The following is a 24,847-nucleotide window of genomic DNA, read 5'->3' as shown; positions in this document are numbered from 1 at the left end:
CAGGTGGTGCTGGGGCAGCTCTCCCCAGCCCTGCTGCGGTCCAGTCCCGTGCCCCTGGGTGATGGGACCTGCCGGGCTGCAGCCCACCACTTCTCGGGGCCCCAGTGCTAGGGGCGGGGCCGGGCGGCTGGGGGGCTGTAGGGGGTGAAAGCTGCTACTCTGTCCGCAACACAGCAACACCTCTGACCTCCCGCCCGAGCACCTGCAGTTCGGTTTCCAGGAGGAGGGCACGGGAGCTTTCTAAGGGGGATTTCTGAGGTCGGCTCTGGCTGGCTCCTCCCCGGTTTCAGCAGTTTCAGTTTCCAGTTTCCATCGCTAAGCCCGGCCCAGCGGCAGCGCATCCGGTGAAGCCACTGGGGCACCGGCAGGCCGGCCCTGCAGGTGAGCCCCAGGCCGGCGCGGGCCAGGTGTAGGGTGTTTCTCCTGCCTCTCCCTACCCCCCACCCCCACTCCTCCTTGGCCAGAAAAGGCCCCGGAAGGGGCCCGCGGGAGCTCTGCCTGGCTTCCGTCAAGCTGGAGGGAGGGGCCAGCCTGTGGCTCTGAGCGCCTTGCCGTTCCCAGAATGGAGCTGCGACCCTACCAGTGGGAGGTCATCCTGCCCGCCCTGGAGGGCAGGAACATCATCATATGGCTGCCCACGGGCGCCGGGAAGACACGGGCGGCTGCCTATGTGGCCAAGAGGCACCTGGAGACTGTGGAGGGAGCCAAGGTCGTCGTACTGGTCAACAGGGTGAGTGGCCTGTCCTCCCCTCAGTGGGGTCCCAGCTCCAGGCGCCTCTCCGGCCTGTCCCTAAGCTCGCCTATCTTTTTTTTTTTTTTTTTTTTTTTTTTTTTTTTAATCATCATTTTATTGAGATATATTCACATACCACGCAGTCATACAAAACAAATTGTACTTTCGATTGTTTACAGTACCATTACATAGTTGTACATTCATCACCTAAATCAATCCCTGACACCTTCATTAGCACACACACAAAAATAACAAGAATAATAATTAGAGTGAAAAAGAGCAATTGAAGTAAAAAAGAACACTATGTACCTTTGTCTGTTTGTTTGCTTCCCCTACTTTTCTTTTTTTTTTTTTTTTTTTTTTAAATCATCATTTTATTGAGATATATTCACATACCACGCAGTCATACAAAACAAATTGTACTTTCGATTGTTTACAGTACCATTACATAGTTGTACATTCATCACCTAAATCAATCCCTGACACCTTCATTAGCACACACACAAAAATAACAAGAATAATAATTAGAGTGAAAAAGAGCAATTGAAGTAAAAAAGAACACTGGGTACCTTTGTCTGTTTGTTTCCTTCCCCTACTTTTCTACACATCCATCCATAAACTAGACAAAGTGGTGTTTGGTCCTTATGGCTTTCCCAATCCCATTGTCACCCCTCATAAGCTACATTTTTATACAACTGTCTTCGAGATTCATGGGTTCTGGGTTGTAGTTTGATAGTTTCAGGTATCCACCACCAGCTACCCCAATTCTTTAGAACCTAAAAAGGGTTGTCTAAAGTGTGCATAAGAGTGCCCACCAGAGTGACCTCTCGGCTCCTTTTGGAATCTCTCTGCCACTGAAGCTTATTTCATTTCCTTTCACATCCCCCTTTTGGTCAAGAAGATGTTCTCCGTCCCACGGTGCCAGGTCTACATTCCTCCCTGGGAGTCATATTCCACGTTGCCAGGGAGATTCACTTCCCTGGGTGTCTGATCCCACGTAGGGGGGAGGGCAGTGATTTCACCTTTCAAGTTGGCTTAGCCAGAGAGAGAGGGCCACATCTGAGCAACAAAGAGGCATTCAGGAGGAGACTCTTAGGCACAAATACAGGGAGGCCTAGCCTCTCCTTTGCAGCAACCGTCTTCCCAAGGGTAAAACTTATGGTAGAGGGCTCAACCCATCAAACCACCAGTCCCCCATGTCTGTGGTCATGTTAGCAACCATGGAGGTGGGGTAGGCGAATACCCCTGCATTCTCCACAGGCTCCTCAAGGGGGCACTACATCTTTTTTTTTTTTTTTTTCCCCTTGTTTGTCTTTTTTCTTTTTTTTTTTTTTTTTTTTTTTTTAACTTTCCCTTCTTTTTTCAAATCACCTGTATGAAAAAAAAAGTTAAAAAGAAAACAAACATACAATAAAAGAGCATTTCAAAGAGACCATAGCAAGGGAGTAAGAAAAAGACAACTAACCTAAGATAACTGCTTAACTTCCAACATGTTCCTACTTTACCCCAAGAAAGTTACATAATATAGCAACATTTCAGTGAACTTGTTCCTACTACAACCATCAGAAATTAACAGACCATAGTCATTTCTGGGCATCCCCAGAACGTTAAATAGCTTATCTGTTCTTCCTGGATTATTGTTCCCCCTTCCTTAATTGCTCTCTACTGCTAGTTCCCCTACATTCTACATTATAAACCATTTGTTTTACATTTTTCAAAGTTCACATTAGTGGTAGCATATAATATTTCTCTTTTTGTGCCTGGCTTATTTCGCTCAGCATTATGTCTTCAAGGTTCATCCATGTTGTCATATGTTTCACCAGATCGTTCCTTCTTACTGCCGCGTAGTATTCCATCGTGTGTATATACCACATTTTATTATCCACTCATCTGTTGAAGGACATTTGGGTTGTTTCCATCTCTTGGCAATTGTGAATAATGCTGCTATGAACATTGGCGTGCAGATATCTGTTCGTGTCACTGCTTTCCGATCTTCCGGGTATATACCGAGGAGTGCAATCGCTGGATCGAATGGTAGCTCTATATCTAGTTTTCTAAGGAACTGCCAGACTGACTTCCAGAGTGGCTGAACCATTATACAGTCCCACCAACAATGAATAAGAGTTCCAATTTCTCCACATCCCCTCCAGCATTTGTAGTTTCCTGTTTGTTTAATGGCAGCCATTCTAACCGGTGTTAGATGGTATCTCATTGTGGTCTTAATTTGCATCTCTCTAATAGCTAGTGAAGCTGAACATTTTTTCATGTGTTTCTTGGTCATTTGTATTTCCTCTTCAGAGAACTGTCTTTTCATATCTTTTGCCCATTTTATAATTGGGCTGTCTGTACTATTGTCATTGAGTTGTAGGATTTCTTTGTATATGCAAGATATCAGTCTTTTGTCAGATACATGGTTTCCAAAAATTTTTTCCCATTGAGTTGGCTGCCTCTTTACCTTTTTGAGAAATTCCTTTGAGGTGCAGAAACTTCTAAGCTTGAGGAGTTCCCATTTATCTATTTTCTCTTTTGTTGCTTGTGCTTTGGGTGTAAAGTCTAGGAAGTGGCCTCCTAATACAAGGTCTTGAAGATGTTTTCCTACATTATCTTCTAGGAGTTTTATGGTACTTTCTTTTATATTGAGATCTTTGGTCCATTTTGAGTTAATTTTTGTGTAGGGGGTGAGGTAGGGGTCCTCTTTCATTCTTTTGGATATGGATATCCAACTCTCCCAGCCCCATTTGTTGAAAAGACCATTATGGCTCAGTTCAGTGACTTTGGGGGCCTTATCAAAGATCAGTCGGCCATAGATCTGAGGGTCTATCTCTGAATTCTCAATTCGATTCCATTGATCTATATGTCTATCTTTGTGCCACTACCATGCTGTCTTGGCAACTGTGGCTTTATAATAAGCTTCAAAGTCAGGGAGTGTAAGTCCTCCCACTTCGTTTTTCTTTTTTAGAGTGTCTTTAGCAATTCGAGGCATCTTCCCTTTCCAAATAAATTTGATAACTAGCTTTTCCAAGTCTGCAAAGTAGGTTGTTGGAATTTTGATTGGGATTGCATTGAATCTGTAGATGAGTTTGGGTAGAATTGACATCTTAATGACATTTAGCCTTCCTATCCATGAACATGGAATATTTTTCCATCTTTTAAGGTCCCCTTCTATTTCTTTTAGTAGAGTTATGTAGTTTTCTTTGTATAGGTCTTTTACATCTTTGGTTAAGTTGATTCCTAGGTACTTGATTTTTTTAGTTGCTATTGAAAATGGTATCTTTTTCTTGAGTGTCTCTTCAGTTTGTTCATTTCTAGCATATAGAAACATTACTGACTTATGTGCATTAATCTTGTATCCCGCTACTTTGCTAAATTTGTTTATTAGCTCTAGTAGGTGTATCGTTGATTTCTCAGGGTTTTCTAGATATAAGATCATATCATCTGCAAACAATGACAGTTTTACTTCTTCTTTTCCAATTTGGATGCCTTTTATTTCTTTGTCTTGCCGGATTGCCCTGGCTAGCACTTCCAGCACAATGTTGAATAACAGTGGTGACAGCGGGCATCCTTGTCTTGTTCCTGATCTTAGAGGGAAGGCTTTCAGTCTCTCACCATTGAGTACTATGCTGGCTGTGGGTTTTTCATATATGCTCTTTATCATGTTGAGGAAGTTTCCTTCAATTCCTACCTTTTGAAGTGTTTTTATCAAAAAGGGATGTTGGATTTTGTCAAATGCTTTTTCAGCATCTATTGAGATGATCAATTGATTTTTCCCTTTCGAGTTTTTAATGTGTTGTAATACATTGATTGTTTTTCTGATGTTGAACCATCCTTGCATGCCTGGAATGAACCCCACTTGGTCATGGTGTATGATTTTTTTAATGTGTCTTTGGATTCGATTTGCAAGTATTTTGTTGAGGATTTTTGCATCTATATTCATTAGGGAGATTGGCCGGTAGTTTTCCTTTTTTGTAGCATCTTTGCCTGGTTTTGGTATTAGATTGATGTTAGCTTCATAAAATGAGTTAGGTAGTGTTCCATTTTTTCAATGTTTTTGAAAGAGTTTGAGTAAGATTGGTGTCAGTTCTTTCTGGAAAGTTTGGTAGAATTCCCCTGTGAAGCCATCTGGCCCTGGGCATTTATTTGTGGGAAGATTTTTGATGACTGATTGGATCTCTTTGCTTGTGATGAGTTGGTTGAGGTCTTCTATTTCTTCTCTGGTCAGTCTAGGTTGTTCATATGTTTCCAGGAAATTGTCCATTTCTTCTACATTATCCAGTTTGTTGCCATACAGTTGTTCATAATATCCTCTTATAATTTTTTTAATTTCTTCAGGATCTGCAGTTATGTCACCTTTTTCATTCATTATTTTGTTTATATGGGTCTTCTCTCTTATTGATTTTGTCAGTCTAGCTAGGGGCTTGTCAATCTTGTTGATCTTCTCAAAGAACCAACTTTTGGTGATATTTATCCTTTCTATTGTTTTTTTGTTCTCTATGTCATTTATTTCTGCTTTAATCCTTGTTATTTCTTTTCTTCTACTTGGTTTAGGATTGGTTTGCTGTTCATTTTCTAGCTTCTTCAGTTGATCCATTAGTTCTTTGATTTTGGCTCTTTCTTCCTTTTTAATATATGCGTTTAGTGCTATAAATTTCCCCCTTAGCACTGCTTTTGCTGCATCCCATAGGTTTTGGTATGTTGTGTTCTCATTTTCATTCGTCTCTATATATTTAGCAATTTCTCTTGCTATTTCTTCTTTAACCCACTGATTGTTTAGGAGTGTGTTGTTTAACCTCCAGGTATTTGTGAATTTTCTAAGTCTCTGATGGTTATTGACTTCTAATTGTATTCCATTGTGGTCAGAGAATGTGCTTTGAATAATTTCAATCTTTTTAAATTTATTGAGGCTTGTTTTATGTCCCAGCATATGATCTATTCTGGAGAAAGTTCCGTGAGCACTAGAAAAGTATGTGTATCCTGGTGATTTGGGATGTAATGTCCTGTAGATGTCTGTTAAATCTAATTCATTTATCAGATTGTTTAGGTTTTCAATTTCCTTATTGGTCTTCTGTCTGGTTGATCTATCTATAGGAGAGAGTGATGTGTTGAAGTCTCCCACAATTATTGTGGAAACATCAATTGCTTCCTTTAGTTTTGCCAATGTTTCTCTCATGTATTTTGTGGCACCTTGATTGGGTGCATAGACATTTACGATTGTTATTTCTTCTTGCTGAATTGCCCCTTTTATTAGTATGTAGTGACCTTCTTTGTCTCTCAAAACATCCCTGCATTTGAAGTCTATTTTATCTGAGATTAATATTGCTACACCTGCTTTCTTTTGGCTGTAGCTTGCATGAAATATTTTTTTCCATCCTTTCACTTTCAATTTCTTTGTGTCCCTGTGTCTAAGATGAGTCTCTTGTATGCAACATATTGATGGTTCATTTTTTTTGATCCATTCTGCGAATCTATATCTTTTAATTGGGGAGTTTAATCCATTTACATTCAACGTTAAAACCGTGAAGGCATTTCTTGAATCGGCCATCTTATCCTTTGGGTTATGTTTGCCATATTTTTCCCTCTCTCTATTAATATCCTTTATTGTACCCATTCCGAATCTCTTTAGTACTGAACCTTTCTCCAAGTCTCTCTGTCCTGTCTTTGTTTCTCTGTCTGTAGGGCTCCCTTTAGTATCTCCAGTAGGGCAGGTCTCTTGTTAGCAAATTCTCTCAGCATTTCTTTGTCTGTGAAAAATTTAAGCTCTCCCTCAAATTTGAAGGAGAGCTTTGCTGGATAAAGTATTCTTGGCTGGAAATTCCGGTCTCTTGTTAGCAAATTCTCTCAGCATTTCTTTGTCTGTGAAAAATTTAAGCTCTCCCTCAAATTTGAAGGAGAGCTTTGCTGGATAAAGTATTCTTGGCTGGAAATTCCTCTCTCTCAGAATTTTAAATATATCGTGCCATTGCCTTCTCGCCTCCATGGTGGCTGCTGAGTAGTCACTACTTAGTCTTATGCTGTTTCCTTTGTATGTGGTGAATTGCTTTTCTCTTGCTGCTTTCAGAACTTGCTCCTTCTCTTCTATGTTTGACAGTGTGATCAGTATATGTCTCGGAGTGGGTTTTTTTGGATTTATTCTATTTGGAGTTCGCTGAGCATTTATGATTTGTGTATTTATGTTGTTTAGAAGATTTGGGAAGTTTTCCCCAACAATTTCTTTGAATACTCTTCCTAGACCTTTACCCTTTTCTTCCCCTTCTGGGACACCAATGAGTCTTATATTCGGACGCTTCATATTATCTATCATATCCCTGAGGTCCATTTCGAGTTTTTCAATTTTTTTCCCCATTCTTTCTTTTATGCTTTCATTTTCCATTCTGTCATCTTCCAGGTCACTGATTCGTTGTTCAACTTCCTCTAGTCTTGTACTATGAGTGTCCAGAATCTTTTAATTTGGTCAACAGTTTCTTTAATTTCCATAAGATCATCCATTTTTTTATTTAGTCTTGCAATGTCTTCTTTATGCTCTTCTAGGGTCTTCTTGATTTCCTTCATATCCCGTACTAGGGTCTCATTGTTCATCTTTAGTTCTTTGAGTAGCTGCTCTAGGTGTGTCTTCTTCTGGTCTTTTGATTTGGGTGCTTGGGCTTGGGTTATCCATATCGTCTGGTTTTTTTCATATGCTTTATAATTTTCTGTTGTTTTTGGCCTCGTGGCATTTGCTGTCCTTGATAGGGTTCTTTTAGGGTTTGTAGACCAATTGAAGTCCTTATCTCTAATTTATCAGATCTACAGCTTCGTGGAGTACACTTTCTCTAACTAACCAGCAGGTGGCGTCCACGAGCCACCTGTTCTCCACAAGCCAGATCTCCCCTGCTTAGCCTTTTTGGTGAGTGGGGGAGTGAGTCTTGTGGGGCCCAATTGGTGTCCCAAGCTTGCGTGTGTAGTTGGTGTTGCCTGCCCTGTATGTGGGGCGTGTTTCTGGGCAGTCGGGGAGGGGGGGGTGGCCCTAACAATCAAATCTCCCTGATGATCCTAGAGTTTTAAAGCTACTGCAATAGTCTAATCCTTCAGTTCAGTCCTGCCACAGTTTGTCTCTGCCACTGACCCACAAGTCTTTGGTATTGGCGTATGGCTCCTGAGACTTGCAAGTGGGCCCCTCTTCCAGGCTGTGCACCCCGGGTCCTCTGTTGAGGGATGACTGTGCTATGTCACAGGTGAGTGCCGTCCCCCCAGGGCAGTTCTGGGCTGCTGGGCTGTGTTGGGAGGCTCCCAGTCTGCTCAAATGATGGCTGAATGGGGCTCTGTTAATTCACACTGCTCCCCCTTCCCAGCTCTGGGACATTCAGCTGAGGTTGCAGGGAAGGCTAATGTCCACGCCCAGTTTTGTGGTGTGTGCCTGTTATTTGAAGCACTTCCGTCACACTGGGTTGTCTGGGGCAGCTCTGGGCTATGGGGCTGGCGATGGGCAGGAGTGTTTCCTGTCCACCAGGATGGTGGCTGTGAGCGGACACCCCCCTTTTCTTGGGAAGTTGTGTTGTTTAGTGAATTTTCTCAGCCACTGGATTATTGCCTTTTGTCTCAGAGCTCTCTTATTTCTGCTCTTGACTTGACGTGCCAAAATTTCAATTCTTTGAAGCTTTCTGTATTGAGCTTCTTAGAGTAATTGTTTTAGAAAAAGCAAAAAGGATTTAAAAAAAAAAAAAAAAACAAAAAAAAAACAAACAAACAAAAAAAAAACGGCCCTCCTCAGAGATCTAATGGGTTATTGAAATGCTAATAGACAAAGCAACCAGGGCCATTAAGGAAAGGTGCCCTGGGCAGAGAGATCAGCCTTGCTTCGGGATTTGCATATGCGCCTCAAGGCCTGATCTCCGCCCTTCCCCTTTCTGTGTTCACCAGAACTCCAAAAATCCTCTGCTTTTACTTTGGAGCTTCTCGTGTTGTTTTCCTTCTATGCCCGTCTCCTCTCTGCTGGGCTGGCTGCTCTCAGAGTCTCTGGTGTCTGGCCTCAGTCTATCTATGGTTGGAGTTTGAATCAGTAGAATGAGTTTCCGATGAGAGCAGCCACTGCAATTCTCCCTTCTCCTTCCTGGAGCTGACAGCCCCTCCTCCCCCGGGACTGAGCCTGGCAGGGAGGGGCGCGGGTCCCCTGGCCGCAAAAACTTACAGATTTCGCTGATCTCAGCAGTTCCACGTTTTCATGAGTGTTGTATGAAGTATGCCCAAAGACAGATTGCTCTGTGGTGTCCAGTCCACGCAGTTCCTGGCTTTTTACCTACTTTCCTGGAGGAGTAACTAAAACATACAGCTCACCAGTCTGCCATCTTGCCCCGCCTCCCCGCTTCCCCTACTTTTCTACACATCCATCCATAAACTAGACAAAGTGGAGTTTGGTCCTTATGGCATTCCCAATCCCACTGTCACCCCTCATAAGCTACATTTTTATACAACTGTCTTCGAGATTCATGGGTTCTGGGTTGTAGTTTGATAGTTTCAGGTATCCACCACCAGCTACCCCAATTCTTTAGAACCTAAAAAAGGTTGTCTAAAGTGTGCGTAAGAGTGCCCACCAGAGTGATCTCTCGGCTCGTTTTGGAATCTCTCTGCCACTGAAGCTTATTTCATTTCCTTTCACATCCCCCTTTTGGTCAAGAAGATGTTCTCCATCCCACGATGCCGGGTCTACATTCCTCCCCGGGAGTCATATTCCACGTTGCCAGGGAGATTCACTTCCCTGGGTGTCTGATCCCACGTAGGGGGGAGGGCAGTGATTTCACCTTTCAAGTTGGCTTAGCCAGAGAGAGAGGGCCACTTCTGAGCAACAAAGAGGCATTCAGGAGGAGACTCTTAGGCACAAATACAGGGAGGCCTAGCCTCTCCTTTGCAGCAACCGTCTTCCCAAGGGTAAAACTTATGGTAGAGGGCTCAACCTATCAAACCACCAGTCCCCTATGTCTGTGGTCATGTTAGCAACCATGGAGGTGGGGTAGGCGAATACCCCTGCATTCTCCACAGGCTCCTCAAGGGGGCACTACATCTTTTTTTTTTTTTTTCCCTTTTTTGTCTTTTTTCTTTTTTTTTTTTTTTTTTTTTTTAACTTTCCCTTCTTTTTTCAAATCACCTGTATGAAAAAAAAAGTTAAAAAGAAAACAAACATACAATAAAAGAACATTTCAAAGAGACCATAGCAAGGGAGTAAGAAAAAGACAACTAACCTAAGATAACTGCTTAACTTCCAGCATGTTCCTACTTTACCCCAAGAAAGTTACATAATATAGCAACATTTCAGTGAACTTGTTCCTACTACATCCATCAGAAATTAACAGACCATAGTCATTTCTGGGCATCCCCAGAACGTTAAATAGCTTATCTGTTCTTCTTGGATTATTGTTCCCCCTTCCTTAATTGCTCTCTACTGCTAGTTCCCCTACATTCTACATTATAAACCATTTGTTTTACATTTTTCAAAGTTCACATTAGTGGTAGCATATAATATTTCTCTTTTTGTGCCTGGCTTATTTCGCTCAGCATTATGTCTTCAAGGTTCATCCATGTTGTCATATGTTTCACCAGATCGTTCCTTCTTACTGCCGTGTAGTATTCCATCGTGTGTATATACCACATTTTATTTATCCACTCATCTGTTGAGGACATTTGGGTTGTTTCCATCTCTTGGCAATTGTGAATAATGCTGCTATGAACATTGGCGTGCAGTTATCTGTTCGTGTCACTGCTTTCCGATCTTCCGGGTATATACCGAGGAGTGCAATCGCTGGATCGAATGGTAGCTCTATATCTAGTTTTCTAAGGAACTGCCAGACTGACTTCCAGAGTGGCTGAACCATTATACAGTCCCACCAACAATGAATAAGAGTTCCAATTTCTCCACATCCCCTCCAGCATTTGTAGTTTCCTGTTTGTTTAATGGCAGCCATTCTAACCGGTGTTAGATGGTATCTCATTGTGGTCTTAATTTGCATCTCTCTAATAGCTAGTGAAGCTGAACATTTTTTCATGTGTTTCTTGGCCATTTGTATCTCCTCTTCAGAGAACTGTCTTTTCATATCTTTTGCCCATCTTATAATTGGGCTGTCTGTACTATTGTCATTGAGTTGTAGGATTTCTTTGTATATGCAAGATATCAGTCTTTTGTCAGATACATGGTTTCCAAAAATTTTTTCCCATGAGTTGGCTGCCTCTTTACCTTTTTGAGAATTCCTTTGAGGTGCAGAAACTTCTAAGCTTGAGGAGTTCCCATTTATCTATTTTCTCTTTTGTTGCTTGTGCTTTGGGTGTAAAGTCTAGGAAGTGGCCTCCTAATACAAGGTCTTGAAGATGTTTTCCTACATTATCTTCTAGGAGTTTTATGGTACTTTCTTTTATATTGAGATCTTTGATCCATTTTGAGTTAATTTTTGTGTAGGGGGGTGAGGTAGGGGTCCTCTTTCATTCTTTTGGATATGGATATCCAACTCTCCCAGCCCCATTTGTTGAAAAGACCATTATGGCTCAGTTCGGTGACTTTGGGGGCCTTATCAAAGATCAGTCGGCCATAGATCTGAGGGTCTATCTCTGAGTTCTCAATTCGATTCCATTGATCTATATGTCTATCTTTGTGCCAGTACCATGCTGTTTTGGCAACTGTGGCTTTATAATAAGCTTCAAAGTCAGGGAGTGTAAGTCCTCCCACTTCGTTTTTCTTTTTTAGAGTGTCTTTAGCAATTCGAGGCATCTTCCCTTTCCAAATAAATTTGATAACTAGCTTTTCCAAGTCTGCAAAGTAGGTTGTTGGAATTTTGATTGGGATTGCATTGAATCTGTAGATGAGTTTGGGTAGAATTGACATCTTAATGACATTTAGCCTTCCTATCCATGAACATGGAATATTTTTCCATCTTTTAAGGTCCCCTTCTATTTCTTTTAGTAGAGTTATGTAGTTTTCTTTGTATAGGTCTTTTACATCTTTGGTTAAGTTGATTCCTAGGTACTTGATTTTTTAGTTGCTATTGAAAATGGTATCTTTTTCTTGAGTGTCTCTTCAGTTTGTTCATTTCTAGCATATAGAAACATTACTGACTTATGTGCATTAATCTTGTATCCCGCTACTTTGCTAAATTTGTTTATTAGCTCTAGTAGGTGTATCGTTGATTTCTCAGGGTTTTCTAGATATAAGATCATATCATCTGCAAACAATGACAGTTTTACTTCTTCTTTTCCAATTTGGATGCCTTTTATTTCTTTGTCTTGCCGGATTGCCCTGGCTAGCACTTCCAGCACAATGTTGAATAACAGTGGTGACAGCGGGCATCCTTGTCTTGTTCCTGATCTTAGAGGGAAGGCTTTCAGTCTCTCACCATTGAGTACTATGCTGGCTGTGGGTTTTTCATATATGCTCTTTATCATGTTGAGGAAGTTTCCTTCAATTCCTACCTTTTGAAGTGTTTTTATCAAAAAGGGATGTTGGATTTTGTCAAATGCTTTTTCAGCATCTATTGAGATGATCAATTGATTTTTCCCTTTCGAGTTTTTAATGTGTTGTAATACATTGATTGTTTTTCTTATGTTGAACCAGCCTTGCATGCCTGGAATGAACCCCACTTGGTCATGGTGTATGATTTTTTTAATGTGTCTTTGGATTCGATTTGCAAGTATTTTGTTGAGGATTTTTGCATCTATATTCATTAGGGAAATTGGCCGGTAGTTTTCCTTTTTTGTAGCATCTTTGCCTGGTTTTGGTATTAGATTGATGTTAGCTTCATAAAATGAGTTAGGTAGTGTTCCATTTTTTTCAATGTTTTGAAAGAGTTTGAGTAAGATTGGTGTCAGTTCTTTCTGGAAAGTTTGGTAGAATTCCCCTGTGAAGCCATCTGGCCCTGGGCATTTATTTGTGGGAAGATTTTTGATGACTGATTGGATCTCTTTGCTTGTGATGAGTTGGTTGAGGTCTTCTATTTCTTCTCTGGTCAGTCTAGGTTGTTCATATGTTTCCAGGAAATTGTCCATTTCTTCTACATTATCCAGTTTGTTGCCATACAGTTGTTCATAATATCCTCTTATAATTTTTTTAATTTCTTCAGGATCTGCAGTTATGTCACCTTTTTCATTCATTATTTTGTTTATATGGGTCTTCTCTCTTTTTGATTTTGTCAGTCTAGCTAGGGGCTTGTCAATCTTGTTGATCTTCTCAAAGAACCAACTTTTGGTGATATTTATCCTTTCTATTGTTTTTTGTTCTCTATGTCATTTATTTCTGCTTTAATCCTTGTTATTTCTTTTCTTCTACTTGGTTTAGGATTGGTTTGCTGTTCATTTTCTAGCTTCTTCAGTTGATCCATTAGTTCTTTGATTTTGGCTCTTTCTTCCTTTTTAATATATGCGTTTAGTGCTATAAATTTCCCCCTTAGCACTGCTTTTGCTGCATCCCATAGGTTTTGGTATGTTGTGTTCTCATTTTCATTCGTCTCTATATATTTAGCAATTTCTCTTGCTATTTCTTCTTTAACCCACTGATTGTTTAGGAGTGTGTTGTTTAACCTCCAGGTATTTGTGAATTTTCTAAGTCTCTGATGGTTATTGACTTCTAATTGTATTCCATTGTGGTCAGAGAATGTGCTTTGAATAATTTCAATCTTTTTAAATTTATTGAGGCTTGTTTTATGTCCCAGCATATGATCTATTCTGGAGAAAGTTCCGTGAGCACTAGAAAAGTATGTGTATCCTGGTGATTTGGGATGTAATGTCCTGTAGATGTCTGTTAAATCTAATTCATTTATCAGATTGTTTAGGTTTTCAATTTCCTTATTGGTCTTCTGTCTGGTTGATCTATCTATAGGAGAGAGTGATGTGTTGAAGTCTCCCACAAGTATTGTGGAAACATCAATTGCTTCCTTTAGTTTTGCCAATGTTTCTCTCATGTATTTTGTGGCACCTTGATTGGGTGCATAGACATTTACGATTGTTATTTCTTCTTGCTGAATTGCCCCTTTTATTAGTATGTAGTGGCCTTCTTTGTCTCTCAAAACATCCCTGCATTTGAAGTCTATTTTATCTGAGATTAATATTGCTACACCTGCTTTCTTTTGGCTGTAGCTTGCATGAAATATTTTTTTCCATCCTTTCACTTTCAGTTTCTTTGTGTCCCTGTGTCTAAGATGAGTCTCTTGTATGCAACATATTGATGGTTCATTTTTTTTTGATCCATTCTGCGAATCTATATCTTTTAATTGGGGAGTTTAATCCATTTACATTCAACGTTAAAACCGTGAAGGCATTTCTTGAATCGGCCATCTTATCCTTTGGGTTATGTTTGCCATATTTTTCCCTCTCTCTATTAATATCCTTTATTGTACCCATTCCGAATCTCTTTAGTACTGAACCTTTCTCCAAGTCTCTCTGTCCTGTCTTTGTTTCTCTGTCTGTAGGGCTCCCTTTAGTATCTCCAGTAGGGCAGGTCTCTTGTTAGCAAATTCTCTCAGCATTTCTTTGTCTGTGAAAAATTTAAGCTCTCCCTCAAATTTGAAGGAGAGCTTTGCTGGATAAAGTATTCTTGGCTGGAAATTCCTCTCTCTCAGAATTTTAAATATATCGTGCCATTGCCTTCTCGCCTCCATGGTGGCTGCTGAGTAGTCACTACTTAGTCTTATGCTGTTTCCTTTGTATGTGGTGAATTGCTTTTCTCTTGCTGCTTTCAGAACTTGCTCCTTCTCTTCTATGTTTGACAGTGTGATCAGTATATGTCTCGGAGTGGGTTTTTTTGGATTTATTCTATTTGGAGTTCGCTGAGCATTTATGATTTGTGTATTTATGTTGTTTAGAAGATTTGGGAAGTTTTCCCCAACAATTTCTTTGAATACTCTTCCTAGACCTTTACCCTTTTCTTCCCCTTCTGGGACACCAATGAGTCTTATATTCGGACGCTTCATATTATCTATCATATCCCTGAGGTCCATTTCGAGTTTTTCAATTTTTTTCCCCATTCTTTCTTTTATGCTTTCATTTTCCATTCTGTCATCTTCCAGGTCACTGATTCGTTGTTCAACTTCCTCTAGTCTTGTACTATGAGTGTCCAGAATCTTTTTAATTTGGTCAACAGTTTCTTTAATTTCCATAAGATCATCCATTTTTTTATTTAGTCTTGCAATGTCTTCTTTATGCTCTTCTAGGGTCTTCTTGATTTCCTTCATATCCCGTACTAGGGTCTCATTGTTCATCTTTAGTTCTTTGAGTAGCTGCTCTAGGTGTGTCTCTTCTGGTCTTTTGATTTGGGTGCTTGGGCTTGGGTTATCCATATCGTCTGGTTTTTTCATATGCTTTATAATTTTCTGTTGTTTTTGGCCTCGTGGCATTTGCTGACCTTGATAGGGTTCTTTTAGGGTTTGTAGACCAGTTGAAGTCCTTATCTCTAATTTATCAGATCTACAGCTTCGTGGAGTACACTTTCTCTAACTAACCAGCAGGTGGCGACCACGAGCCACCTGTTCTCCACAAGCCAGATCTCCCCTGCTTAGCCTTTTTGGTGAGTGGGGGAGTGAGTCTTGTGGGGCCCAATTGGTGTCCCAAGCTTGCGTGTGTAGTTGGTGTTGCCTGCCCTGTATGTGGGGCGTGTTTCTGGGCAGTCGGGGAGGGGGGGTGGCCCTAACAATCAAATCTCCCTGATGATCCTAGAGTTTTAAAGCTACTGCAATAGTCTAATCCTTCAGTTCAGTCCTGCCACAGTTTGTCTCTGCCACTGACCCACAAGTCTTTGGTATTGGCGTATGGCTCCTGAGATTTGCAAGTGGGCCCCTCTTCCAGGCTGTGCACCCCGGGTCCTCTGTTGAGGGATGACTGTGCTATGTCACAGGTGAGTGCCGTCCCCCCAGGGCAGTTCTGGGCTGCTGGGCTGTGTTGGGAGGCTCCCAGTCTGCTCAAATGATGGCTGAATGGGGCTCTGTTAATTCACACTGCTCCCCCTTCCCAGCTCTGGGACATTCAGCTGAGGTTGCAGGGAAGGCTAATGTCCACGCCCAGTTTTGTGGTGTGTGCCTGTTATTTGAAGCACTTCTGTCACACTGGGTTGTCTGGGGCAGCTCTGGGCTATGGGGCTGGCGATGGGCAGGAGTGTTTCCTGTCCACCAGGATGGTGGCTGTGAGCGGACACCCCCCTTTTCTTGGGAAGTTGTGTTGTTTAGTGAATTTTCTCAGCCACTGGATTATTGCCTTTTGTCTCAGAGCTCTCTTAGTTCTGCTCTTGACTTGACGTGCCCAAATTTCAATTCTTTGAAGCTTTCTGTATTGAGCTTCTTAGAGTAATTGTTTTAGAAAAAGCAAAAAGGATTTAAAAAAAAAAAAAAAAAAAAAAAAAAAAAACCGGCCCTCCTCAGAGATCTAATGGGTTATTGAAATGCTAATAGACAAAGCAACCAGGGCCATTAAGGAAAGTTGCACAGGGCAGAGAGATCAGCCTTGCTTCGGGATTTGCATATGCGCCTCAAGGCCTGATCTCCGCCCTTCCCCTTTCTGTGTTCACCAGAACTCCAAAAATCCTCTGCTTTTACTTTGGAGCTTCTCGTGTTGTTTTCCTTCTATGCCCGTCTCCTCTCTGCTGGGCTGGCTGCTCTCAGAGTCTCTGGTGTCTGGCCTCAGTCTATCTATGGTTGGAGTTTGAATCAGTAGAATGAGTTTCCAATAAGAGCAGCCACTGCAATTCTCCCTTCTCCTTCCTGGAGCTGACAGCCCCTCCTCCCCCGGGACTGAGCCTGGCAGGGAGGGGCGCGGGTCCCCTGGCCGCAAAAACTTACAGATTTCGCTGATCTCAGCAGTTCCACGTTTTCATGAGTGTTGTATGAAGTATGCCCAAAGACAGATTGCTCTGTGGTGTCCAGTCCACGCAGTTCCTGGCTTTTTACCTACTTTCCTGGAGGAGTAACTAAAACATACAGCTCACCAGTCTGCCATCTTGCCCCGCCTCTCGCCTGTCTTTTTACACGCGGTCAGTCCCTGGCCACATCCTGGGGGTCCCCCACCCAGCTTCCTCTCTCCAGCTCATTCCCCACCCCCAGGTGCACCTGGTAACCCAACATGGTGAGGAGTTTGACCGCATGCTGGATGGACACTGGCGCATGATAACCCTGAGTGGTGACATGGGGCTACGGGCCGGCTTTGGCCACCTGGCCCGGAGCCATGACTTGGTCATCTGCACGGCCGAACTGCTGCAGAAGGCCTTGACCAGTCCCGAAGAGGAGGAGCATGTGGAGCTCAACAGTGAGTGCAGTGGATGGGGGGGCAGGGGAGGCACCCCTCTTGCCAACCCCAGGGCACCTCTTCCTAGTTTTTGTGGGAGTGAGGGGCGCCCCCATTCATCAACCCCCAGCATTCACTCTAGTGGGAAAAGATCTGACTCCCGTGCGGGATCTTGGCAAATCCCTTCCTCCAGCTGAGCCTCAGTTTACTAATCTGTTTCATGGAGGTAAATCATCCTCAGTTGGCTTGTTCTCCCAGGCCTGGCTGCAAATCGTGAAGGGAGGAAAGAATTCTCAGATGAGTTGTGGGGACTACATGAAACAAAGCCTATGGAAGGAAAGACTTTGCAGATGTAGGTCACAGCCTTCCCCCTTGTGTCTCCAGCCTTCTCCCTGCTCGTGGTGGATGAGTGTCACCACACACACAAGGACACCGTCTACAACAGCATCCTGAACCGGTACCTAGAGCTTAAACTCCGGAGGGCACGGCCCCTGCCGCAGGTGCTGGGTCTCACAGCCTCCCTGGGCACCGGCGGGGCCTCCAAGCTCAAAGGGGCTATTGACCACATCCTGCAGGTCAGCTTGGCCCCTGAAGCCCTCCCCACTGCCACACCAGATCCACCAAGGACTTCCCTAACCTGCCCTACCCTGCCCCACCCATGCTAGCCCTACTGGGGCTCCTCCTGACAGGGTTGGGGCCCCTTCCTTACCTAAGGTCCAGACTCCAGTGGCTTCTTTTTGCACTTAGAATTAACTCCCAGCTCTCTACTCCTGGTGACAAAATCCCACGTGATAAAGCTCTCTGCCTACCTCTCCAACCTCACTTCCTACACTTTCTTCCTCACCCATCCTACAGATTTAATGGCCTTCTTCTTTCTGGATCTCGAACAAGTCAGCGTCAGGGCCTTTGCACTTACCACTCCTTTTGCCTAAAATGCCCTTCTCCCTAAATTTTACCTGGTTGACTCCCTGTCATTCAGGGAATGGCTTAAATGTCACCTCTTCAAAGGCCCTCCCTGATCACTCCCACCTCACTCTATCATATCATCCAGTCTTATTCTCTTCAATGCTCGACACCTGAAATTCTTTCATTCTGTTTTTCGCTGGTTTAGCATCTGTCTCCCCACCTCCAAAGTAAGTGTCTTTGTATTCCTAGTACCTAGAATCCTCCGTCATACAGAGAGAGTGAGCAGTAAATATTTGAGTACATTAATCCCCATCTCCAAAGGCCTTGCCCCAGACTGGGACCCATCCTGCCCCAAAGTTCTGCCCATTGTCCCCACAGAACCCCCCCCCCCCAATTCCATGAACCCATCTCTGCTGCCCCCAGCTCTGTGCCAACCTGGACACGTGGTACATCATGTCACCCCAGGAGCACCGGTCCGGCCTGCAGGAGCACAGCCACCAGCCCTCCAAACAGTATGACCTCTGCCACGGGCGCAGCCAGGTGCATGGGGGGAGGGGTTCGAGGTGGGGCTGGGGTGAAGTTAGGGGACATGGGCTTGAATCCTGACTCCCCCTCACTAGCCGAGGTCACTTGCTTATGTCTCTGAGCCTCCATTTTTTGTTTCTGTGAAATGGGGCAGTTACAAGCCCATGCCCATAGCCTGCTGCTGTGATGGACGCAGATGCCTCTGTGGGGGCCTGTCAAAGCCCTGGGCACACTGCAGAGTGCTTTGCAGACCATAAAGCAGGTTACTTGGTGCTGAGGCTGTACCGGGCTCTCTCCTTCGGTGTGGGCACTGCTCAGTGTCTGCCATGACAGGACTGGGAAAGGGTGTGCTCAGACCAGAAGAGAGGCAACCTGATGGAGGGAAGCCGGTGTGGGTGCCTGACCCCAGCCGGCCTCGCTGAGCTCTCTCCCCTCAGATGGGGCAGACAGCGGGGCAGGAGCACGGCAGGGCTTCACACCCCACTCGGTGCCCATTCTCCCCATGTGTCTGGGAATCCGCTCACACCCTCCCTCCTCCCGCCCAGGACCCGTTTGGGGACTTGCTGAAGAGGCTCATGGACCAAGTCCACGACCACCTGGAGATGCCCGAGTTGAGTCGGGACTTCGGGACGCAGACGTACGAGCAGCAAGTGGTGGAGCTGAGCCTGGCTGGTGAGAGGGACCGCGCCGAGGTCGAGGGGGCGGGGTCAGGGGCGGGGCCTGCCTGGGCGGAGCTCAGTCCTCCGGGGGCGGGGCCGCGGCCGCTCGGACCCTGAGCTCTCTGCCCTCTGCCCGCAGCGGCCCAGGCCCGGCTCCAGGAGCGGCGCGTGCACGCGCTCCACCTGCGGCGCTACAACGACGCGCTGCTCATCCACGACACGGTCCGCGCCGTGGACGCCCTGGTTGAGCTGCGGGATTTCTACAACAGGGAGCGTGCCACCAAGACCCAGGTGCTGGCCGCTGAGCGCTGGCTGCTGGCGCTTTTTGATGGTGAGGCACAGGGCAGTTGGAACGGTGTTCAGAGGCCATCCTGGGCCCAGGTGCCAGCCGGGGGGTGGGGAAGGGACGAGGGTCCTGGGCCCTATTTTTCTAACCTAAAGTCAAGGCTGTGGATATGACACAAGATTTTCTTCCTCATTTGTGAAGGTGTGTACAGATATAAAAACTAAATCACATTATTGACAAAGATTTATTTGAAAATCATTTAACTGGGACTGTCCCTGAAAGTTTGTCCCTCATTTTCTTTTACACCAAGAAAATGAGGCAGTCAGAAGGTGACATTTGAGGCTGGAGGCCTCAGCATAGGCTGGGGGCTCAAGGATCTTTCTGAAGAGACCTGAGGTCAAGAGTCAATCCTGGATAGCGGAGGTCAGCGCAGAAAGGTCAAGGGTCAGCCTGGTGGCCGGGTTGAAGGGCGGTGCAGGTCTGACCTGTGTAAGGGAAGGATTCTGTACTGGTGTGAGACTGGCCTTGAGGCTGAGCAGAACAGAGGGTGTCCTTAAATGAGCTGTTGGTTCTTGCTCGGGGGTTAGGTAGGTGCAGGTATCCTTGGCCCCCTCTGTACTCCTGCGGCCTTATTCCTGTGAGTCATGTGCCTCTGTTTTGGGGTTCCCTGGCAGACCACAAAGATGAGCTGGCCCGCCTGGCGACTCAAGGCCCAGAGAACCCCAAACTGGAAGTACTGGAACAGATCCTGCGGGAGCAGTTCAGGAGTCCCAGCGGCCCCCGGGGCATCATCTTCACCCGTACCCGCCAGAGTGCCTACTCCCTCCTGCTCTGGCTCCAGCAGCAGCCTGGCCTGCAGGCGGTGGACATCAGGGCCCAGCTGCTGATTGGAGCGGGGAGCAGCAGGCAGAGCACCCACATGACACAGGTGAGCTTTGGGGAAAAGGACTTGGGCTGGGGGGGAAGAAAGGGAGTTAGGGTCTCAGCTCAGAGAGATGGGGAAGGGAGATTCTGGGGGGAGAAAACGGGGGAAGGGGCAGAATGTACCCCAGGCAGAGGGGCAGAGAGCAGGAGGGGGGAGAGGTAGACACCGAGGTCCCCAGTGCCAAAGGTCCCGCTAGTCCGGGAATCTTTGGAGGCAGAGGTGCAGGGGTCCGGGGTCCCTTGAGGAAGAAGATAGGGTCTGGAAGTTCCTAGGGTAGAGGGGCAAGGATCCTTAGAGGTCTCGATGGGGGAAAAGAGGCCAGATGGCCAGCTGAGAAGGGCAAGATCCTTGGAGGTACCTGGGTAAAGAGAGGTGTTTCTCTCAGGGTGAGGGTCCAAGATTGTGAGTAAAAAGGCCGAATCAGAAGTGGCTAGACTGGCAGGTAGGCCTGAGTCTCCCTCCGGTACCAGGCTCCCTCCCTTTTGTCCTCCCCCACCCCAGAGAGAGCAGCAAGAGGTGATCCGGAAGTTCCGGACTGGCACCCTGAACCTCGTGGTAGCCACGAGCGTGGCAGAGGAGGGGCTGGACATCCCCCAGTGCAGCGTGGTAGTGCGCTACGGCCTCCTGACCAACGACATCTCCATGGTCCAGGTGCCACACACCCCCCCCAACAGCCCTTGAAGGATCTTGCTGGGGACCACAGCCCCACTCAGGCCCTCTTGTCCGCCTTGTTCCCCTCCCCAGGCGAGGGGCCGTGCCCGGGCTGGTCAGAGTGTGTACTCATTTGTGGCCACCAAGGGCAGTCGGGAGCTGCGGCGGGAGCTGACCAACGAGGCGCTGGAGACCCTGATGGAGCAGGCAGTGGCCACGGTGCAGAAGATGAACCATGCTGAGTACCAGGCCAAGGTCTGTGGGCAGCCCACGCACCCTGCAGGGGAGGATGGGGTGGGTGTCTGTCTGTACACTGCCCCCTTGCTTCCCCCTTCCTCCTGGGGCTAACTTGGCCCCAGCTGGGGAAGGTTTGAATCGAGGTAAGTGTAGAGACCAGGGGTGGGGCTGCCTGGAGAGCCAATGGCTGGTCTCCAAGAGGTCTTGGGACCATGCTTTGTCCAGGGCTTTTAATTTATCCTCGGCACCAGATACTTTGTGTATCTATAAGGTCTGTCTTACAGCTCTTCTGGGACTAGGCAGGGGAAAACAAACCCAAATACATGGAACCAGGATTTCTATCCGTTCCCAGAGGCAGGGTCACTCCTGTCCAGCCTTGCCTGACATGGTCCCATTTACTTCCATTGTCCCAGCATAATTATCAATGATGTCCCTTTTGCTCTCAATAGTGTCTCAGGTTGGGCAAAAAGTTGTCTCTCCACCCTGCCCTGAGGTGATCTGATTCCATATCGGATACAAAGAAGCAGCTCTGCACCAAATCCTCCAGAGAGGGGGAAGAGATTCAGCAGGCAGCTTCAGTGCTGCCCCACCCCCATAATATTTTTCTCCCCCAGAGCTGCTTCTACAAACACCAGGGGCAGGGGGTGGAAAAGTCCCTTCTGGGTGCAGACGTTCTGAGGTATTTGGGAGCCCTTCGTCCTCGGGCTGGGGGCCTTCCTGGGGTCAGATCCCTTGGGTCCCCACCAAAGCCCAGGTGTCTCCTCGCACCCCAGATCCAGGATCTGCAGCGGGCAGCCCTGGTCAAGAGAGCAGCCCAAGCCACCCTGCGGGAGAGCCGGCGGCAGCAGTTCCGGGCAGAGCACGTGAAGCTCCTCTGCATCAACTGCATGATGGCCGTCGGCCACGGGAGTGACCTGCGGAAAGTGGAGGGCGCCCACCACGTCAACGTGAATCCCAACTTCTCGTGAGACCCGGGGAAGAGGCTGTCGGGATGAGGGAGAGGGTGGGCTGGGCTGGGAGCACGGAGAATCCTTCCACATTTATACAGTGCTTGGAGGGTTCTGGAGATTGAAGAACATTTTAACTTATACTGATACTGCATTTTCACAGGTCTGGTTAGTTGGGTTTTATCACCACTCTGTTTTGCAGTTGAGGAAATTGAGGCCCAGAGAGGCTAAGTGACTTGCCCAAGCTCCCACAGCCCCTGTGGTTGACCAAGAGCTAGAATTCAGGTTGTCAAGTGCTGAAGGGCCACAAGGGGTGGGACTCCTTGGTCCTACCTACTCTAAAGACACCAAGAGGTGCTAGCTGTCCCTGAGTCACACACACCCATCCTGTACCCCCTGGAAGATAGCTATCCTCCCATTACAAGACCTTTGTTCCCCATCCTTTATGAGTAAAATAACTATTTATTAGGTACCTATTGTGTGTCAAGCAGTGTGCCAAGGATTTTCTTGCAGATTCTCTCATTTGAGAAGGTAGCAATTTCACCTGGATCTCAGAGAATGGGTTGGGTTTAGATAAGAAAAGATAAGACCAGTAGAGGCAGGGACGTTGTAAAGCAGAGATGGGTAATTCCAGTTGTCTTGAGGGGAAGGGATCATGAGCGATGAGATCCAGAAGGAAGACAGAGCAGCCCAGTGTGAACCCTGAGGGTTGGGCTGGAAGTTTAGCCTGCATCCAGTAGGCAGCGGGCCACCTTGGATGGATTTTGAGCAAGGGGATGTCAGGGTGAGGTTTAAGTTTTTAGGTCTCGCTTTGGCGGTTGTTGGAAGGATGGCTCTGGAGTGGGAATAGGATGCAAGCGGGAGGATCCATTAGGAGACTGTTGAGATTGTCCAGGTGGGTGATGCTGAGGCCTGACTCGGGCAGCGGTGGTGGCACAGGCAGAACTGATTGCAGAGTGGATTTCCTGGCCCTGGGAGGTCTCTGTGCCTCTTGGTAGACAGGGAGACAGGAAGAACCGAGGCCAAGTGGAGGCTCAGTAGACAGGGAGGGGCATGAGATCTGGGGCCGGGGGATCCATGAGGGCTCTGTGGCCACCCTCATTTCTCTCCAGGATCTACTACACCGTCTCCCAGGAGCCTGTGGCCATTGACAGAGTCTTCAAGGACTGGAGCCCTGGGGGTGTCATTAGCTGCAGGAACTGTGGGGAGGTGAGTGCTTGGGCTGCTTCCCAGGCGCTAGAGTCCTCAGCCCTCAGTCTGAGGGAGGAGGGGGGTCCAGTCTCTGCGCTCTGGGAGCCCTCACTAGAATGGCGGAGACAGTTCTATCCCAGAGGCCCCTAGTCTGAGGGGGAATGACTCGTCCCTGTCTTAGGGAGCAAAGAGTGTGATAGGGGAGACAGCTCTGAGTCTGAGGTGGGAGACACAGCTTCCCTATCTATGGAACCCCAACTTGAAGACAGATGCCCAGCCTGAGGGAAGCAGCCCAGACCCTGCGTGCTCTGTCGCCCCCACAGGTCTGGGGTCTGCAGATGATCTACAAGTCAGTGAAGCTGCCAGTGCTCAAAGTCCGCGGAATGCTGCTAGAGACCCCACGAGGGCGGGCCCAGGCCAAGAAGTGGTCTCGCGTGCCCTTCCCGGTACCTGACTTCAACTATGTGGAGTACTGTACCCAGAGTCTGTCGGACCTGTCCCTGGACTGACCACCCCGTCGCTGCAGTGCCCAGCTAGGGCAGCAGGGGGCGGTAGAGCCTGCAGCAGCCACCGTCTTCCCCTGGGGAAAGCCTGGGTCCACACCTCTCTTGCCAGTCCCCGGCTCAGGGTACCAGGGTGTCCAGCCACCGAGGAGCCCCAGACGGCCAGGCTGATTCCAGCTCCCACACCAAGGAAGCAGTTGGAAGGTTATGGCTCAGCCCCAGACCAGCCTCACACATGCATAGACACTTTCATAGGCAATGGATAGAGATGAGGGGAAACTGAGTCAGGTGGCTCTCCACCCCGTATTAGGAATCACGACAGCTTCCCTTGGTCCCTTGCCAGCCCTTTGCTGCCAAAGGCACTTCCAATTTCTGAGGCTCTTTGTAAACTAAAAACAAAGAAGTGGGAAAATGGGGTAGACAATTTGTGGTATTTTAAAAACAGCTTGATCGCGGTAATTGACATAAACAACACATATTTAAAGTATGCAATTTGGTGAGTTTTAACATATGTATATTCCTCCACAGTCAATGTCATGAATATGGCCATTGCCCTCACAGTTTCCTCACATCTCTACTTCCTACCCCTCTGCATCCAGTGACCTGCCTTGTGGTATATTTGTAATGTTAATGTTTAATAGCCCTCTTTATGGCTGCATAGGTAAACTTATTCAGAGAGAGCACCCACAGTCTAAGTTTGAGGCTCGTGCCCCCTCCCTCCTGTAATAGGCTCCAATCCCAAGGCCTCCCTCTCCATCCCCTCTAATGCCCAGGTCATCTCCCCTGGGTTGGAGACAGGCTGAGGTCCAGGATTTGAGGGGTGAGCTCAGGTAGACATGGGAGTGGGTATGGGGGTTGCAAAGCCCTAAATTTTCTGTTCTCATTTTAAAAAGAAAGACATGAAAGGCAAGATCTAGGTTGATTCTTCAGGGAAAGGGCTATTTCTGTAGTAAGAGAGGCCCAGCAGGCAGGAGTCACCTTCAGGAGGAGGGGAGCGGCCTAGGGCAGAGATTCAAGTGTAAGATGGCAGTCCTTCCTGCCATCTAACCTCCTTCCCTCCTGCTACATC

At 46.4% G+C, this 24,847-nt stretch overlaps 1 protein-coding gene across 3 annotated transcripts; it reads left to right on the top strand.

Moving 5' to 3' along the window:
* The first annotated feature begins 254 nt into the window (after window positions 1-254).
* Window positions 255-24,265, top strand: DHX58 (DExH-box helicase 58). Of its 3 annotated transcripts, XM_037810190.1 has the most exons (13): window positions 255-381; window positions 562-730; window positions 16,768-16,969; window positions 17,333-17,523; window positions 18,278-18,394; window positions 18,925-19,051; window positions 19,178-19,369; window positions 19,999-20,252; window positions 20,751-20,900; window positions 20,994-21,155; window positions 21,911-22,101; window positions 23,197-23,293; window positions 23,599-24,265. In XM_037810190.1, exons 2-13 carry the CDS (start codon window positions 563-565, stop codon window positions 23,782-23,784), a joined length of 2,037 nt encoding a protein of 678 aa, XP_037666118.1. In that variant the 5' UTR covers window positions 255-381; window position 562; the 3' UTR covers window positions 23,785-24,265. The 3 variants fall into 3 exon arrangements, with proteins under 3 accessions (XP_037666118.1, XP_037666119.1, XP_037666117.1); XM_037810191.1 differs by having other exon boundaries at window positions 321-730; window positions 17,333-17,448; XM_037810189.1 differs by having other exon boundaries at window positions 321-730.
* The last annotated feature ends 582 nt before the right edge of the window (window positions 24,266-24,847 follow it).

The sequence above is a fragment of the Choloepus didactylus genome, chromosome 18 (assembly GCF_015220235.1).
Source record: "Choloepus didactylus isolate mChoDid1 chromosome 18, mChoDid1.pri, whole genome shotgun sequence".
NCBI lineage: Eukaryota > Metazoa > Chordata > Mammalia > Pilosa > Megalonychidae > Choloepus > Choloepus didactylus.
The sequence above is the reverse complement of the archived record's forward strand: the minus strand, read 5'-3'. Positions and strand labels throughout refer to the sequence as shown.

What these genes read in the sequence shown, in the direction of transcription:
- DHX58 (XM_037810190.1), top strand. Translation starts at nt 563, where the DNA reads ATGGAGCTGCGACCCTACCAGTGGGAGGTCATCCTGCCCGCCCTGGAG. An exon ending in AGAGCACCCACATGACACAG is followed by an intron (nt 20,253 to 20,750) that starts GTGAGCTTTGGG and finishes CCCCCACCCCAG; the next exon opens with AGAGAGCAGCAAGAGGTGAT. An exon ending in GCTGCAGGAACTGTGGGGAG is followed by an intron (nt 23,294 to 23,598) that starts GTGAGTGCTTGG and finishes TCGCCCCCACAG; the next exon opens with GTCTGGGGTCTGCAGATGAT.